Genomic DNA, 19679 nt, shown 5'->3' with positions numbered 1-19679 from the left:
AATGCCGAATCGTTATTTATTGTATGGAGCATTTTCTAAAATACATTACATACCTCTCAGATAGAAGATACTGAACACAATTTAGCATGTCCTGTTGACTGGATCCCTGTGAAAGCTTTGCATCCAGAACTGACCTCACTACAGAGCTCTATGCAGAGTCCATTTCTAGTGTTTGTCTCTTCAGTAAGTAAAACTTCTGCCAGTTGGCCTAAATAGCTAGACTATAATACTAATTTTCACTTGATATAGTTTAAAATGCAAGCATTTCCCAGCTTGTTCACAAAACTAGTTAAATATGTTTAAAATGTGTTATGAATGATGAATTTTATAGATATAAGAATTCAATTTAAAATATTTTTATTTAAAGACCCTAAGGTAGTGAGATATTATGGCTTTAAAAGGTGTTTCATGATGGAACAGAGCCAGCATATTATTCTTTTATCAGTGATTGGTTTAGAATGTGAACAAAAATGCTTTATCTTCTACAGCAGCTTTTGGGGAATAGAGGATTAGCAAGGTAAATTTTATCAGAATTTTGAATATGATAGAACTTGGTATTAAGTGCAAAAGATATCATAGATATCCTTCTTATTAGCACCTGATGAAAAATATGATAAAGAAATCAGAAATTTAACTCAGGTGTAGTTTGTTCCCCAGGAATTTATATAAAAATTTAAAATAAGGTCAACAATATCATATGTTAACAACAGCAGAGCAGATAACCCAAGTATTTATTCACATTTTTTGAAATTATTTGTGATTATATATAGTCAAAGAGACCATTGAGGTCCATGGTAGGTATTTGTGAAATATGATTTTTGATTAGTTATGTAATTACTACATTAAATTTTTTGCTATTTACTGAATCTATGGTAGCCTCTGCCTAGAGTTAAGTCTACTATTTATTATGCCAGCTTTAAATATTTTGAGTTTTTCTCCTCAATGAATTCCTGGTGTTTTTTTCCCTGTGTTCCCTATTTGTGCTGATCTTCAGTCTGTAACAGCTGGTTGGGTATCCTGTTACTCTCTGTTCTTCAACACATCAGCCACTGCGTGTGGGCTGGCCACATTCCAGGGCTTCATCCTTAGTGTTCTCCTTCTGTAGGACTCCTAGACTGCATTTCCAAAACTCCTCAGGAAACCAGATGTAATAATTGTGGTAGATCCACTTCTTAGAAGACTCATAAAGAAATGTTCTCTAACCTCTAATTTAGTCTGATGTTTGATGTCAATACCCAATAGCTTCTTGAGTTGATTCTCTAATTTTTAGTTTACCATGGCACAACATGCTGCCCTGTTTTTTCTTGTGAAAGTATTAGGTTATGTGGAAGGTTTCTATTGTACAAGCTAATGTAGGGCAATGGCTATTTTGTGAGTTTCCTTTTATGGATCTGTGGTGTACTGTCAGCCTCTGAAATTGCCGATGATTTGTATCAGGTCATTTCAAGTATTAATTATCAACAACATAGCCATCTTAAAACAAGAGACTTAGTAGACCAAGGATTTTTTTCCATGTCATTTAAATTTTTTTTTTTTTTATTACAAGCAACAGAAAGCTGGGCCGTATATACTTCCCTTAGGAAAAAGGGGGATTTATTGGAATGATACATATGCATAGATAAAAAGCAAACTGGAACAGAGATTGGCTGCTCTCTGTGCCCCTGCTATTCTCTCACTCTTGGCTGGCACTCCTTTCCATATTCCTTCATCTAAAATCTGGAAAGACCTCCTTCTGATTACATACTAGGAAGCATCAATGCCCTTTATGCCAGACCACCCTAATGGGTAGAGCCACTCAGGCTACAGATGGCTGCCCTTTTGTTGAGTTCCTATCTCTGCTCCCACCCATGGCCATTCCTGCACAAAAAATAGGAACAATGCTCTAGGGACTACAGAAGCAAACACTGGATATGGCAGCCATGAAACAGGCTCAGTGTATCTTCCCTCAAACCTTTATACACTTCCAGCCACTGGCCTTTCTCCCCTTCTGTAAAGCTTCTGGACAGAGCAATCCCTGCTCATTGCCTCCATTTCCTAACTTCCCACTCATTCACTAGTCCAGTTCGTATAGTTTCTGCCACCACCATTCCCCTGAATCTGTTGTCTGCAGTGTCCCCAAGATTTCACAGTTATTCATTCTAGTAGGCATACTTTTGATCTAACCATTTTCCATTGTTTAATATCATTGACCACATTTTTTTCTTGAAACTTGATCCTCCCTTCATTTTTAACACATCACCTTTTCTTGGATTTCATATCTCCTTGGCTATTGATCCTTTATCTTCTTTGTCAGCTCCTATCATGCAGGCCTCAGAGATATTGCAGATTTAGTTCAGACCCCTGCAATAAAGCAAAGATTACAATAAGGCAAGTCAAATCAAATTTTTTTTTTATATCCCACTGCATATAAAATTATGCTGACACTATACGGTAGCTTATTAAGTGTATAAAAGCATAATATCTAAAAAATAATGTACATGCCTTAATTTAAAAATACTTCATTGCTAAGAAATGCTAACCACCATCGGAGCATTTAGTGAGTCATAATTTTTTTGCTGGTGGAGGATCTGGCCTTGATGTTGATAACTACTGACTGGTGAACGAGGTTGGTGGCTGATGAAGGTTGGGGTGGCTATGGCAGTTTCTTCAAATAAGACAATGCAGTGTGCTTCATCAGTTGACTCTCCCTTTCACAGATGATTTCTCTGCAGCATGTGATGTTGTTTGATAGCATTTAACCCACAATGGAACTTCTTTCCAAATTGAAGTCAATTGTCTAAAACCCTGCCTCTGTTTTCTCAACTATGTTTATGTACTAATCTACATCCTCTCTTGACATTTCGACAGTCTTCACCAGGACTAGATTCCATCTCAAGAAACCACTTTCTTTGCTCATCCATAAGAAGTAACGCCTCATCTGTTAAAGTTTTATCATGTGATTGCAGTTCAGGCACATCTTAGGTTCCACTTCTAATTCTGGTTCTCTTGCTATTTCTACCACATTAGCAGTTACTTCCTCCACAGTCTTGAACCCTTAAAGTCATCCATGAGGGTTGGAATCCACTTCTTCCAAACTCTTGTGAATATTGCTATTTTGACCTCTTTCCATGAGTCACAGATGGTCTGAATGGCATGTAGAATGGTGAATCCTTTCCAGAAGTTTTCATTTGACTTTGCCCAGATCCATGAGAGGAATTCCTATCTAGGGCAGCTACGGCCTCATGAAACATATTTTTAAAATATGATTGAGAATTCAAAATGACTCTTTGATCCATGAGCTGCGGGCATGAAGATAGTGCTCAATTCATTCTCCATCAGAGTTCCCGAGTGACCAGGTGCATTGTCAATGAGCAGTAATATTTTGAAAGATATCTTTTTTCTGAGCAGTAGCTCTCCACATTGGGCTTAAAATACTCAGTAAATCATGTTGTAAACAGATGTGCTGTCACCCAGGTTTTATTATTCCATTTATAGAGCACAGGCAGAGCAGATCTAGCATAATTTTTAAGGGCCCTAGAATTTTCAGAATGGTCAACAAGCATCGCCCTCAACTTAGAATCACCAGCTTCATTAGCCCCTAGAAAGGGAATCAGCCTATCTTTTGAAACCAGATATTTACTTCTCCTTTCTATGAAAATTTTAGATGACTCTTCCTCCAGTAGAAGCCTATTTCATCTGAAATAACACCGAAAAACCTGTTGCTTAGTGCAGCCACCTTCTTGAATTAACGTACCTAAATCTTCTGGATAACTTGCTACAGCTTCTACTTTAACATTCGCTTCTTCCCTTGCACTTTTAGGTTATGGAGATGGCTTCTTTCTTTAAACCTCATGATGCAACCTCTACTGGCTTCCTACATTTCTGTAGCTTCCTCACTTCTCCCAGCCTTTATAGAATTGCAGAGAGTTAGGGTCTTGCTCTGGATTAGGTTTTGGCTTAAGGAAATGTTGTGGCTGGTTTGATCCTCTATCCAGATCTCTATAACTTTCTCTATATCAGCAGTAAGGCTGTTTTGTTTTCTTATCATTTGTGTGTTCACTGGAATAGCACTTTTAATTTCCTTCAAGAACTTTTCCTTTGTATTCACAACTTGGCTCTTTGGTGCAAAAAGCCTAGTTTTCAGCTTATTTCATACATCAGTTTATCTTCTTCCCTAAACCGAATCACTTCTAATTTTTGATATAAAGTGAGAGGTGTAACTCTTGCTTTCACTTGAATACTTAGAAGCCATTATAGGGTTTTTAGTTGGCCTAATTTCAATATTATTGTGTCTCAGGGAATAGAGATGCCCATGGGAAAGGAGAGACATGAGAGAACAGTCAGTCCGTGAAGCAATTAGAACACACACATTTATCAATTAAGTTTGCCATTATTTATGGGTGTGGTTCGTGGTGTCCCAAAAACAATTGTAGTTGTAACTTCAAAGATCATTGATTATAGATCACCATAGTAATAATGATGAAAAAGTTTGAAATATTGCATGAATTATCAAAATGTGACACAGAGACACATAGTAAGCAAATGCTTTGGAAAAGTAGTGTTGATAGACTTGATCCAGGTTTTCCCAAACCTTCAATTTGTAAAAATGCAGTATCTGCAAAATGCGATAAAGAGTGATAAAAGGAGGCATGCCTCTCTTTCCCACAGATCTGTCCTTCTATTTGTTTTGCACAACAGTTACTACATAACAGTGACATAATGATAACCCTGTAAGTTAGGGAAAAATTCTTTATTTTGTCATGAGAAACATGCTTTTGCCTAGTGAGTGTTGATTCCTTTTCTGGTCACTCACAGATCATATTCTTATAAAACCCAGCCTAGAATTTTCAAGTTTTTACATATTCTTAAGTCATATACCCTCTGTTTATGGTGAGATGTCAAAGTTTGCCTGTTCTCCTGAACTTGGAAATAAAGCATTTTACGTTGTTTATTTTGTAGTCTGTGGGAGGATTCTTTGATTCCCATTATGCTTCACATTTAGAGCGGAAGTAGCTGTTACATTTTGCCATTGTTTTGGCCCAGCCTTCCATGAATCTTGGTTCCCTATTCCTGTTGTTGTCTTGGTTCAGACTTTGTTTCCTCTGATATAAAGGCCCTCCAAGGCCTGGTTTCACTTCTAGTTTTCCTCCCTGTAGTCTCTTCTCTACACTGCTGACGGAGTAATCTTCTAAACATCCAGATGTGATCATGTCACTCCCTGCTTAGAAGTCCTCAGTGATTTTTCCCTTCTCCTTCCACCCAGCACATCAGATCTGCTCCATAGCTTGAGGGCTTCATGATATGGCTCCTGCCTATCTTTCCAGTCTCATCTAAACTGGGCCATTCTCCATTTCTGATTTTGGTTCAACCACACTGCTCCCTAAATCCTGTGTTGCTCAGTCTGAGGTAACAGTTAGCTGTCTTTGACAGTTACCAGTGAAAAAACAAAACCTGCCCTTGGTATGTTAAATTATTGAAGATATTTAAAGCTAAGTCAACATAGCTTCATTCCTGGGAGGCCATTCATTGATCTCATTTTATAAATTTGTTATTTTTATTAATTACTGTGTATAAATGAAATATATATATACGAAATATATATATAAACGAAATATATAGTGATCAAATTTGACAATTGTTCCCACTAGTATTTAAGATGTTCTATAGCACAAAACAGCCAAGTAGCAAACTTGGCCCGAGTATGTAATAAAATTCTTATTTAATTATCCTAATATTTATAGTAAGGAATGATTTACTTTTACAAATATATAGTTTATTTTGCTTTTATTTTCCTAAATCAACATACTAGTTCTGTGAATTTGAGTGTATTGCTACAATTTACCAAGATTTTGTAACTATTAGAGATTTTAATTGATAGCTGCAAAATGGACTTGTTGATCGAATCAGTTACTCATTATTTTTTTTTATTATTCAGAGATTCCACAAGTGAGCTAAACAATGTTCTTTGGGAACCTTCTTTTATTGAGAAGGAGTAGAGGAAGAAGTAGGAAAATAAACTATTGAGTCTTTTTCCTAGATTGCTAGGACACCATTTCCTTAGAATACACTTAGTTTTTCTCCTTATGTTGATTTCCTCTACTTACTTGAGTTGTTCCTAAAGCTATCAAATTTCATTCAGCATATATTTGTAAAAGACGAGAAGGTAATAGTCACAAAGGGTTGTTGTGGAAACAAGCTGATATGTGTAACATACCTACTGTCACAAGATAAATTTTTAATAAGTGATAGCTACTATATTAGAGACTTTGATATATGGTGGTTTAAGGATACAGACTTAAGGGTCATTCAGAGTTTGAATTCCTGCTTATCATCTCTGTGAACATGGGCTTGGTACTTCAGTTTCCTTATTCATAAAGTGGGGTGTAAATACATATCTCATAGGAATGGTATATGAAGGTACTTAATATAGCACCAAGCCTGTAACAAGTACTCAGTAAGTGACTTGTTTTACTATGCCGCTGTCATAGGAATAGTCAATTGTTCAGCCAATCATCACGTTGTAGGTTTTGTACAAGACCCTAGATGATACAGTTTATGATTCTGAAACCGGATTCGTATCGTACACATATAAGATGATTTTAATTAGGCAATATATATAATAGGCTGGATCATGTAGACTAATCCTAGCAGAAATATTAATCAGTCTTCACTGAGCCTAAATCTAGTCAGTATACAAGCAAAATTTCTACTTGTGGCCCTATGAGAATGAATCGGTTGGCTCCATTTATCTCTAGGAGAGTAGGAAATGTGGGAGAGTCAGTTCTTGGTAATTGTGAATGTTTTTGCTACATGGTGTATGAGCTGATTCTGAAAAGGCAAATGGAAATCAATTCAGTGGATTAGGAAGGAGGAGAGGAAAAGGAAACTATTGGGAAAGCAAAGAAATTACATTTAGAGTAAAGGAGTGAATATTAAGAAGTTGTATTCTTCTTTTTTTTTTTTTAAGATTTTATTTATTTATTTGACAGAGAGAGAGATCACAAGTAGGCAGAGAGTCAGGCAGAGAGAGAAGGGGAAGCAGGCTCCCTGCTGAGCAGAGAGCCCGATGCGGGGCTCAATCCCAGGACACTGAGATCATGACCTGAGCTGAAGGCAGCGGCTTAATCCACTGAGCCACCCAGGCGCCCCAAGAAGTTGTATTCTATTAGGCATCAGTAAGCTGGAAAGAGAGCTGAGAATAAACCCTGAGGTAGTTCTATAACTGAATATTGGCCTGATAATATTTTATTTATAATTATAAAATACAAATGAATTACATATTTTGGACCTTATGGTTATTATTTTGTGAAAAGTGTGTTAAAGGATAGATTCTGTGCTATAGGAAGATTGCACTGTTAGATGCACCTGTGGATTCCTAAGGGCTTAGTGTTATTTTTTTCTCCCCCCATCACCTTTTTAACCCAAACTCATCACCTCACCCATCTCCCTTCTGCTAACCATCAGTTTGTTCTCTATAGTTAAGGGTATTTCTTGGTTTGCCTCGCTCTCCTTTTTCCCTTTGCTCATTTGTTTTGCTTCTAAAATTCCACATATGAGTGAAATCAAATGATGTTTGTCTTTCTCTGACTTATTTCACTTAGGATAATGCTCTTGAGCTCTATCCACATGGTTGAAAATGGCAAGATTTCACACTTTTTGTGGCTGAGTATTTTCCAATGTGTACTTTTGCCACATCTTCTTTTTTTTTTTAAAGATTTTATTTATTTATTAGACCGAGATCACAAGTAGACAGAGAGGCAGGCAGAGAGAGAGAGGAGGAAGCAGGTTTCCCGCCGGGCAGAGAGCCCAACGCGGGGCTCGATCCCAGGACCCTGGGATCATGACCTGAGCTGAAGGCAGAGGCTTTAACCCACTGAGCCACCCAGGCGCCCCATGCCACATCTTCTTTATCCATTCATCAGTCAGTGGGCATTTGAGCTCTTTCCGTAATTTGGCTGTAGTAGATAATGCTGCTGTAAACATAAGGGTGTATGTGTCCCTTTGAATTAGTATTTTTGTCTTCTTTGGGTAAAAACCTAGTAGTGTGATTGATGGGTGGAGTAGCTCTATTCTGAACTTTTTGAGGAGCCTCCATACTGTTTTCCAGAGTGGCTATAGCAATTTACATTCCCACCAACAGTATAAGAGAGTTCCCCTTCCTCCACATCCTCTCCAACACCTATTGTTTCTTGTGTTGTTGTTGGCCATTCTGACAGTTACAAAGGGATACCTCATTGTAGTTTTGCTTTGCATTTCATTCATAAGTGATGTTGAGCATCTTTTCATATGTCCATTGGCCATCTGTATGTCTTCTTTGGAAAAATGTCTGTTCATGTCTTCTGCCCATTTTTAATTGGATTATTCATTTTTGGGGTGTTGAGTTTTATAAGTTCTTTATAGATTGGGGTACTCACCCTTTATCAGATATGTTATTTGCAGATATCTTCTCCTATTCCATAGGTTACCTTTTAGTTTTATTGATTGTTTCCTTTGCTGTGCAGAAGCTTTTAATGTTATTGAAGTCGCAGTAGTTTACTTTTGCTTTTGTTTCCCTTGCCTCCTGAGACGTGTTTATTAAGAAGTTGCTGCCGAGGCCAGAGGTTCCTGCCTGTGTTTTCAAGGATCTTTCATACATTTTGAATTTATTTTTGTGTGTGGTGTAGTGGTCCAGTTTCATTCTTCTGCATGTGGCTGTCCAAATTTCCCAACACCATTTGTTGAAGAGACTGTCTTTTTTCCATTGGATACTCTTTCCTGCTTTGTCACAAGTTAGTTAACCATACAGTTGTGGGTTTATTTCTTGGTTCTTGATTCTGTTCCATTGATCTCTGTGTCTGTTTTCATGCCAGCACCATACTGTCTGGATCACTACAGGTTTGTGACATAACTTGAAGTCTGAAATTTTGATGGCTCCAGGTTTGCTTTGCTTTTTCAAGATTGCTTTAGGTATTCAAGGTCTTTGGTATTTCCATACAAATTTTAGGATTGTTCTAGCTCTTTAGAAAAAAAATGCTGTTGATATTTTGATAGGGATTGCATTAAATATGTAGGTTGCTTTGGGTAGTATAGATACTTTAACAACATTTGTTGTTCCAGTCCATGTGCATAGAATATCTTTCTATTTCTTTGTGTCACCTTCAATTTCTTTCATTGGTGTTTTATAATTTTCAGAGTACAGGCATTCACCTCTTTGGTTAGGTTTATGCCTAGATAGCTTATTATTTTTGGTGCAATTCTAAATGGAATTGATTCCTGAATTTCTCTTTCTGCTGCTTCATTAGTGATATATGGAAATGCAACAGATTGCTGTACATTGATTTTGTGTCCTGTGACTTTACTGAATTCATTTTTCAGTTCTAGCAGTTTTTTGGTGGAGTCTTTCAGGTTTTTTATGTTTACTATCATGTCATGTGCAAAGAGTGAAAGTGTTACTTCTTTGCTGATTTGGATGTCTTTTATTTCCTTGTGTGTCTGACTGCTGTGGCTAGGGCTTCCATTACTATGTTAAATAACAGTGGTGAGAGTGGACATTCCTGTCTTGTTCCTGACCATAGAGGAAAAGCTCTCCATTTTTCCCCATTTAGGATGATATTAGCTGTGAGTTTTTCACCTGTCACCTTTTATTATGTTAGCATTATCTTTTTTAATCCTGGTACACCCAAAGTATAGTCACGGTGCATAGAAAGAAATGAGCTCTAAAGGGTTTCTCTTTTTACCTGAACTGTTAAAGTTGCATCAAAAGAAAAGAAAACCTTCAATGAATCAACATATGAAATTTCACATGCATGTTAACTATCGAAAATAATATTTGTGGAGCTCATAAAAATAGTGTTACCTAAACACAAAGGTAAAAGAGCCATTAACATGAGTGGAGCATGTACAGTGTATGAGGGGCCATGGCAGTTACTTGATACCCATTATCTCAGAGACCTCATAGTAACCCCATAAGGAAGGTACTATTTATATCCCTGTTTCCAAACTTTATCAATTTATAGGCATGATACAACTATTTTCATTTTATATTTAAAACAATTTGGTCCTAAAAAAGGTAAGTAAGTCAGTGTTACATATTTTATCTGTATATCATGTATCTATCATCAAATTAAAATCTCTGTTTAAGTGTTTATGATTTCTGCAATAAAATAGTTTAAATATAGCTAGTGGGAATTATACTGCAATGTTAACTTCTCTGTTTTTAGGGTTTGGACAGAGGATCCAAAGGCCAAATTTCCACTTTTAGCAGTTTTATTTCAACTGTTAACCAGAAGAAAGAAGCCGCTGAAAACAGAAGTTCACCTACACATCTTGTTTTCCCTAACATCAAGAATGGTAAAATAATAATGACTATTGAAAGTACACATAGTCTTTATATTTTGGCTGAAAAAATATTATCAAACTATTAAAAAGTAGTTTTTTGGTAGGTGAAATTAATTAATACAATATGAAAAAGAAATAAGCTGTATAAATATTTACACAAAGGAGCAAAATTGTTATTTTTAGGTGACTGTTACCTAGGGTAAGGTATGAATGACATACAAAGCTTGTGAATAATAGAATTTGGTTAGGCAGCCAGACACCATACAAATATATGAAAATTCAGTAGATTTCCTTTATTTGAAGAATAATCAATTAGCAGACTTGATGGAAAATAATGAAATACTTAGAAATAAACCTAAAAGAAAGTGAGCTAAACCTGTATGAAAAACTTTATCAAAAGACTAAAAGGTCATGGGATAGAAAAACGAAGGTGTCAGGTATACCCAGTTTACTCTCTATATTTAATACATTTTTCAGCAGTTTTGTGTGGGGGGTGGGTAGGATCTTAAGACAATGATGGCCTATGTGATCTATAAGAATCAGTGTCCAAGAAGATGCAAGCAAATATAATGAGGAAGCCCATTCCTCTGTAATACATACATTTAAAGCTATTATATTTGCAGTGCTGCCACAAAGACAGCCAAATAGATCAGTAAAAAATGTAGTATATAAGTGGTATTCAATTATTCAAAAATGAAATTAGGATGACTAGTTAACCTATTAAAAATAATAACGGGATTTTTTTAAACTACAGAAGTACTAGAAGAAAACACAAGAGGTTGTTTATATATATTAAAAAAATCTCTTGGCATGATAATGCCAAAAGCCATAAAACAAAAAATTGACAAGTTTGAGTATATAAGAAAATTTAAAACTTCCATGGGAACTTTTTAAAATCATAAAGTATAAACATCTACAAATGTCATAGTCTGTGGAAAACATATCCTTAATCATAAAGACTATTAATAAAACAATAAAATGAACATCCCAATGAAGAGAAGGCAAGGGATCTGAACAGACTAATCAAAAGAGGAAATGTGAGCAATAACTACACATGTGAAAGGTTGCCCGATCTCACTTGTATTTAAAGAAGTACAAGTTACAATAAGAAGTTAACATTTTCTTCTGCAGTTGCAGAGAATGAAAGGGTTTATATCTGTGATGTTGTCTAAGGAATGTGAAAATTGGCACTTTTATGAATGGGTGGCTTGGGGTACTACGCCTCTATTAAGAAAAATGTGGTATGTGTATAAAGTGTCTAGAAGTGCCCACAGTACATTGTAAAATGAAAAACACAAGTTACATATAATAGGTAGACTATGACTCCAGGTTTTTAAGAGTAGGGAAATATTTTATACTTCTTTGAGCATATAAAGAGGTATGGAAGGATGCCCACCAGTCAGTTAATGGTTTCCTCAGGAAAGTAGAACTGGCTGTATATTATAAATATGCTTTATGTCTTTATACAGCTCTGTATTGTTTTGTCACAGGAAATATCCATTACTTGCATAATTTTAAGTTCTCTTGGCCTATAACAAAAATAATCTATGAAGGTTTAAATGTCCCTATACCCAAAAAACACAAAATAAACCTAGAAATGTTTAAGGACATAGTTTTTGGTAAATTGCTTGTGTCCATAGCTGTGTGTGGCATAAATTATTCTCACACAGATTTTCAGTTGACACTCCATGCTTGTGCTAGACCCATATTCTGCACTTTTGCAGGTCGGTATTTACCTTATTTCATTTATCAACCTTTGCCTTTGATGACTTCTTTCTTCTTTTATTTATGCACTCACGGTGCACGCACGCTTGCACACACACACACACACACACACACACACATATTCTTTCACCTCAGGCTCACTCCAAGGAGCCACTAGTCAGTCCCCCAACCCACAACAAAACAAAGCAAAGCTGTAATTATGGTACCATTAAAGAAATAAAGAAAATGAGCCTATTTGATGGGGAGAGGAGTTGAGAGAAATGATACATATTTTAGACTTGTTAACTAGATAACAACTATAAATTATATTTGTGTATTATTTGTGTATACGTTACTTTATTTGAGCCTTGCAACAATCACATAAAATAGAATAGATACTAGAATTCCTGTTATATTCATTTTCTATTTATGTATAACAAATTACCACAAACCTAATGGTTTAAAAGCAACACCCATTTATTAGCTGATGGCTCTTTAAGTCAGTAGTCTTGGTGAGTGTGGCTGGGTTTTCTGCTCAGGGTCTCACAGGGTGTTGGCTTGGCTGGACTCTGTGGGAAGAATCCTCCTCCAAGCATCTTCAGGTTGCGGGCGGAATCCCCGCGGACTATCATCGGATGGCTGCTCTCAGCCCCTAAACAGACCATTTACACAGTCTGCCACCTCCACCCACAGACCTCTCAGAGTGCTGTAGCTTCCTGTTTGAAGGCCAGCAGCAGGAGCCCTCGTGTTGAATTCCCTTCATGTTTCCAGTCTCTCTGACTTTGTCTTTTGCAGCCAGTGGGAGAGAATTCTGTGCTTCTAAAGGTCTCATGTCATTAGGTTTTGCCTACCTGTATAATCTCCCTATTTTAACATCAACCAGTTATTTATATCTACACAGTCCCTTTTGTCACGTAATATAATGTAATCCTGACAGAACACCAGAAAGCTGAGACTCATGGGGGCCATCTTAGTTTCTTTTTATCACACCATGTTATAAGTATGGAAACAGGCTGAGAGAGGGTAAATGACTTGGCTGGGGTCACTGTTAAGTGTTAGAACTAAAATCCAGTCCACATTTTGTGACAACAAAACTCTTGTTCCTCTATCTGACAGATAGAGGAAATTCCTGATTGACTTGTTTCTCTTTCCTGATTAATCATATCACATTAATCATACAACTCTAATTACATCATCTTCATACTCCCTAATGCTTCCAAAATTAAATAAAAAATTTTTACCTTGACACTCAAGGACATTCAAAATATGACAGCTTTTCAATGTTAGCTCCCACTTTTCTCCTACATATAACTACATTTTAGCTATTATTTTGGATGCCTCATACCTTACCTCAGAGATTTTTCCAGCTTGTTCCCACTGCCTGGAATGCACTCTTCCCTCTTTTCTACCTGACACATCCTATCTATCCTTCAAAGCTACTTCTTTATTAAACCTTTGCTGATTCTCTCCAACCAGATATAGTTCTTCCCTTCTTTGACTTTCCAATTAGGTTTTCTTTTGTTACTACCTTTTATCAAGTCACCCAGTCTTATGTATTATTGTTTGAATACTATAATCTCAGACGGTATGTTCCATGAAGGAATAAAACCTTTGTAATCCCCTCAGGCTCTAGGCAGTTCCCTTGTCCAGTAGTGATTTTTAGAAGTATAGTTGACCAGTTAGTTGACTCTTGAATGACATAGGTTTGAACTGCGTAGGTCCACTTATATGCAGATTTTTTTCAACAAATACTGTACAATACAGTGAATGTATTTTCCTTGTGATTTTCTTAACATTTTATTTTCTCTAGCTTATTATTTTAAGACTTTGTTACATATAACGTACAAAATATGTGTTAACCAACAGTTTATGTTATCAGGAAGGCTTCTAGTCAATAGTAGGCTATTAGTAATTAAGTTTTGGGGGAGTCAAAAGTTATATATGGATTTTCAACTGCATGAGGGGTTGGTGCCCCTGACCCCCCACATTGTTAAAGGGTCAACTCCATTGCATAGAGTCAAACAAGAGAGAACCCAGGACAGAGGAAATAGCTCTCAGAGTCAGTGTGCCAAAGAAGTGACAGCAGTCACAACAGCAGCTTCACACAGTGCTTACTCTGTGCCACTCATGGTTCTGAGTGTGGTACATATAGGAATTCATTTAGTCCTGAAGGTTGGAATCCTTTTCCTATTTCAAAGGTAAGGAAACTTAAGCCACAGAGAGTTTTAAGTGGCTTGCCCCGAGTGAACTTACCTAGCTAATGAAATGGCAGACATAGAAAAAGGAAGAGAGCCAAGGGAAGTTTTGGATAATACCTTCATTAAAGGAAGAGTTGGTGAAAGAAACAAAAGTGAGTCCTGAAGGAGGGAGATGAACAACATTGGGCTGTAACTTAGAAATCCAGGAAAAAGCAGGGCACCTGGGTATCTCAGTCAGTTAAGCATCCAACTCTTGGTTTTTGGCTCAGGTCATGATCTCATGGGTTGTGAGATCAAGCCCCACATGGAGCCCTGCGTCAGGCTCCAGGTTCAGTGGGGAGTCTACTTGAGATTCTCTCCCTCTGTCTATCCCCCAACTTGCACACATGCATTCTCTCTCTTTCTCTAAAATAAATAAATCTTAAAAAAAAGGGGGGGGGGAGACAAATCAAGGGAAAAGAAAATTTAAAGAAGATGATATAGTGTCATTGCTAAGTGAGAACAAGAAGAGTAAGCACTGAGACAACAAAGCAAAGGATTTGTTGTTTAATGTGTTTATTGATGACTTTTAAGAGAACGGTTTCAGTAGGATGGTATGAGGAGAATTCAAACTGTAGAAGGTTAAGAGGCAGATTAATAGCAAGGCTATAGGGGCAATGTAGACTGCCCAGATTGAACTGAAGCTTAGCTTGTACTGAAAGAAAAGCAGGGTCTTGCAGAGCAGTGTGGTCAAGGAAAGGATCTCATACAGAGGGAGAGACTAAAGCTGCAGTAGGAAAATAGAATAATAAAATGAACTAGTAAAATAGAGAAGTGGTATGAGGATAGGACCAAAGAAAAATGCAAAGCGTAGGGGTTGGGATGTCAGCACCAGCAAGGTTACAAGAGCTCTTCATTACTCACACTACAGAATTGAGGGAAGAGAGGAAGTAGGAAGAAGAAATGGAAGTAGAAAACTCAGTTCTTCTCGCCTTGAATTCACTAATCTCCTTGGAGGGTGTATCAGTTTCTTCCTGCTGCTGTAACATAGAACACAAACTTGATAGCTTAGAACAACAGAATTTTTTCTCTCATGGTTCTGGAGGCTAGAGATCTGAAATCCAGGCATTGGTAGAATTGGTTCCTTTTGAAGGTTCTCAGAATCTGTTCCATGCCTCTGTCCTAGCCTCTGGTAATTACCAGCAATCCTTGCTGTCCCTTGGCTTGTAGATGTGTCTCGCCAATCTCTGCCTCTCCCTTCACGTGGCATTTTCTCCTGTATGTCTTTCTGTGTCCAAGTTTCCCTTTTTTTGTAAGGATACCAGTCATTGAATTAGGACCTACCCTAATTCAGTATGTCTTCGTCTTAATTTGTTTGCATTTACAAATTGCCAAATAAGGTCACATTCACAGGTCATAGGAGTTAGGACTTCAAAATATCTTCAAACATATCTATTTCACAGACACAGTTCAGCCCACGACAGTGTTAAGAATCTTAAGAACATTGAAATGACTCCTATGGAGAATGATAGTCAAAAAGAAAGTCATGAATGGTTCTAACCTTTTCTGTTTGGACTGTTTGTTCAGATTCAATAGCTTTTGCTTCCATGCTGATTCCTTTATTCCATTTTGTCTATACTGAAATCCTGATGTCTGAACCAACTTCTTTGCTCACAACTTACCTGCCTCCTATTAGGTAGATGTGTTGACTCTGAATGAGTCCCCACCACTTGTCTGTTTCCCTCTCATCTGTGCCAGTCTTATGGAATCTAGACTCAGCCCCAACCTGAACTTGGAGTATTTGTATATACCACTCTAGAGGAATAGGTCTCTTAGCAGACGTCTTTTCCTTTTTTGGAACTCCTAGTGCTGACTTCTCCTAGCTGTTCTGTCTGGATGTCCTCTGGATTCAGGTGCCACTTGGAGTTCCTATCTCAGGGCTGCTGCATAAAGAATTCCTTTACTGAATGGGAAGTTAGACTAAGTCTTTCCAGTGTAAGCATGTTTATAATTCCTTGATCTTTCAGGAAGCCTCTTTTACTTGCCAGTAAGATTGTTTCCTCAAAGATGCATCATTCTTGGCAGTTATTACAGTTTCCTCCCTCTTCTCTGGTAGCAGGACCTATGCTGGGTATTCTCTAACAGCTTGTCTTCCCATCTGATCTTCAAGTGGTATTAGAGAAGCTGCAAAAGCCCAGCGTGGGTTTACCTAACAGCTGAGGGATGCCTTTCCTCCCTGTAGATCACATGACTAGGTCTGCCTGTCGAGTTGGCTGTCCTTTTGGAGATCAGAGAAGTGTAGGAGTTTTACCTACTACAACAGCTGTTAGGGATGATACATCTTCAGAGAAACAATATAAATGGTAAGTAATGATGGAGGGGGGGATTAGCACTGCCTTCTCTCTTACTCTTTTGTATCTTCTTTCTAAAGTGATTATGCCCCTGTCAGACTTCTTTAAAACATCTTTAACAGCACAGAACAGCTTTAAAAGAGATGAAGCAGTTTCTCCCCATCTCTTGTATAATGTCTTTGCACTCTTGGTAATTCAGAAAAGAGTAGACAGGAACTCTCAGGTTTATTTCGAGGGTACTGTTTCTCCCCCAGCTCAGTGCCTTTCATGAGTTTACTCTAGAAGAGCCCTGATAGGACATAGTGAGCCCTGCAGTTTTCTGCCTAATTCTGGAGAAATACGTTCCATGATCTTTGCCACTCTGAAATAGGTCATGGAAAAACAAAGTGGTCTTTAGCTCAAGTGGGTGATTGGATCGGTGTGTGGTGGTGTCCTATGATTTCTACACAGGTGAAGTACCAAAGAGTTTTCACAGTTCCTCCAAGAGCAACTTTAGAGGCAGACAGAGAAACAAGCTGTTAGAAGAAATCCAGCGCAGAACTTGCCATCTGGGGAGAGAAAAAGACTTGAAATAGCTGCTTTAGGAATCTTACCCTAGAAGAAGTATCTCCAAAGCCTCAAATGACCCCATCTCCAGGTTTCTGTGGAGAATGAACTGATTTTAGACTAAATCTCCAAAATCCTTCTCTGAGTCAGAGTGAGTACCTTGGACTTGACTTTCCTAACTGTGCCAGCAGGAGAAGAATATCTACCGAGAACTTAAAGTACCCCGCTGCATTTATTTGTTCATTTATCTGTCTCTTTATACTAGTCTGGAGTAAATTCTTAAGCTTCTATTTTAAAGAGGGCAAGCACTCTTCTTTTTATTTTTTTATATTGAAGTTAATTTTTTGAATAGGTAACATTTGTGTGTCTCAAAGAATCAAAACTATAAAAAATAGTATGTTTCAGATGTCTCCTTTTTATTTCTTCCCTGCTGTCTCACTATATTCTTTCTTGTGTTTCTTTATCCAGAGGAAAGCAAAAATAAATGTACATACATTCTCATTTCCTTTCTCTTCTTAAAGAGAAGGTAACTGCATATACATTGTCCAGCACCTTGTTTTTAGTGTACCCTGGATATTTTTCTATTTCAGTACATAAAGAGCTCCCTTATTCTTTTTTATAATTATACTCCACTCATAGGATGTATTATAAATTATTTAATAAAAATCCTATTAAAAGAAATGAATTGTGTCCATTCTTTTACTAACCAATGCCACAGTGAATGAATCTGTACATACGTCTTTTTGTGTTTCTGAGATATTCCTGGAAGTGGGATTGTTGGGTCTGAGAGTAAATGCACCTACATTCTCCTTGAATTTTTAATTCATTTGTGTATCTCCAGGATCCAGCCTCTATGCTACATAGAGTCTTTACTCAGGAAATAGTTTGCTGAATGAGGAAATGTATGGGAGACAGTTTTTCTGGATTTCTGGTCAGCTTTCTCTCCTGGAATGTCAGACCCATCTCTGTAATAAATTCTTCAGTATAAGGCATCTGTTCCACTAGAGTAACCTTCTGGAAAAAGGACTTTTGAATATTTTTATAACTAGACCCATAAAAGAACATTTCACCTGTGTTTTTGTTGCAGTTTTATAAACATAAACATCACTGGACTTAGTAAAAAGTACATCTCCCAAAACTAATGAATATATTACAATATATTTAGCTCTGGTGGCTAAAGTCCTGTGAGTCAGAGTTTTTTCCCCCTCTTTCTTCCTTTCTCTCTCCCACCTTCTATTTTATTTTTTGCCAAATGTTCAGAAAAGTCACCCTATAGACAATGATGTAAACACCACCTGTTATGACTAATCCACTCTGGTCTCCTTGTTTCAGTTGCTGCCACTACCGACGTAGTGAGGCATCCTTCAGTTTGTAGCTCATTTATTTCCTGCCTGGCACCCACACACTGTAAATTATGGTATTAAATAAGAACTGAACATTTGAGTTAATTACCACCAGTAAGTGTCATTGTGACCTTAGACATTACACTTAGCCCTCATGAGCCTTCATTTGTTCATTTATAGAATGAGGAATTGGGGCATTATGTGTTGTAAAATATCCTCTACTCCAAAGTTTTATGATTTAAAGTGTTTATTTTCAAACCTCTTGATTTTGTTTGATCCTTATTGAGTTTTGTTTTGACATTTCATAATTTACCAGGTCCTACTTCCATGTAAATTTAGGATTCAGTTTTGCTACTTGTTTTTATACATGGTAGAAGGTTTGGCATTTTTCGATAGTGGAAAAAACATGGATGTTGTAACTTATCCGGATGGGTTTGAATCCTGGCTCCATAACTTACGATTCTGGAAAAGTTATTTAACCTCTCTGTGCTCAGTTTTTCCATCTGTAAAATAGCATAATAAAGAAGCTGCCTCATGGGGTTGTAAGGATAAATGAAAAAAAGCATTTAAAAACATTCAGTTCCATGCCTTATGAAATTCAGTAAAAGTGAGTGATAATATTATAGGCAGCTAAATTGTAGGGAAGGGATTGTGATGAGCAAGAGTTTCTATTACTCTTATTTCATGGGTAACTGCACAAATCTTTAAAAATTTGACATATCACATATATGGAATGTAATCAACAATAATATATGGTTTTAGTAATAATAAATGGAAAGCACAAGAAGTTGGTGCTAAAATTAAGAAAAAGAACATTATAAGCTCCTGTGAACCCACCCAGTTGCATTGCCCTTTCTGTCCAGAGGTAACTCCTATTCCTTTGATTTTTAAAAACTAATAGTTTTGTTGTCTTTATATGTTCCTATAAACAATATACCGCTTAAATTATATGTGTAATTATACACACACACACACACACACACACACACACTGCCTAGTTTTGAAAAACGGAATCGCAAGCACAAACCTTGGATGTGTAAGGGACAGTGCCACAATTAGGTAAAAAGATGATGGTCTGAACAGAGTCTCTGAATCAGATCTGCCTTCAGCTTTCACAAGAATGTATGAGTTCTTTCTGGGGAAGTCAGTGAGCCAAGGTCATGAGTGAGTCCTGGGAAACAAAGGACAACTATTAGCATATCTGACAGAGTTGTGATTTGTTGGACTATGTATGCATTAGATGTCTGGCAGAAATATGACTT

The 19679-nt window shown here is 37.1% G+C and overlaps 1 protein-coding gene across 3 annotated transcripts in view; it reads left to right on the top strand.

Moving 5' to 3' along the window:
* Positions 1-19679, top strand: part of HECTD2 (HECT domain E3 ubiquitin protein ligase 2) — a 71909-nt gene that overhangs the window by 9813 nt on the left and 42417 nt on the right. For all 3 annotated transcript variants that reach the window (XR_004380195.1, XM_032836586.1, XM_032836595.1), the window contains exon 2: positions 10179-10308. Coding sequence is in view for 2 of the 3 variants with exons in the window: in XM_032836586.1 (XP_032692477.1) it covers positions 10179-10308 (130 nt within the window). In the remaining variant the exon portion in view is untranslated. The remainder of the gene's footprint in view (positions 1-10178; positions 10309-19679) is intronic.

Source organism: Lontra canadensis, unplaced genomic scaffold, assembly GCF_010015895.1.
Source record: "Lontra canadensis isolate GAN:19392208 unplaced genomic scaffold, GSC_riverotter_1.0 scaffold3, whole genome shotgun sequence".
Classification (NCBI taxonomy): domain Eukaryota; kingdom Metazoa; phylum Chordata; class Mammalia; order Carnivora; family Mustelidae; genus Lontra; species Lontra canadensis.
This window is presented reverse-complemented; position numbering and strand designations above follow the sequence as displayed.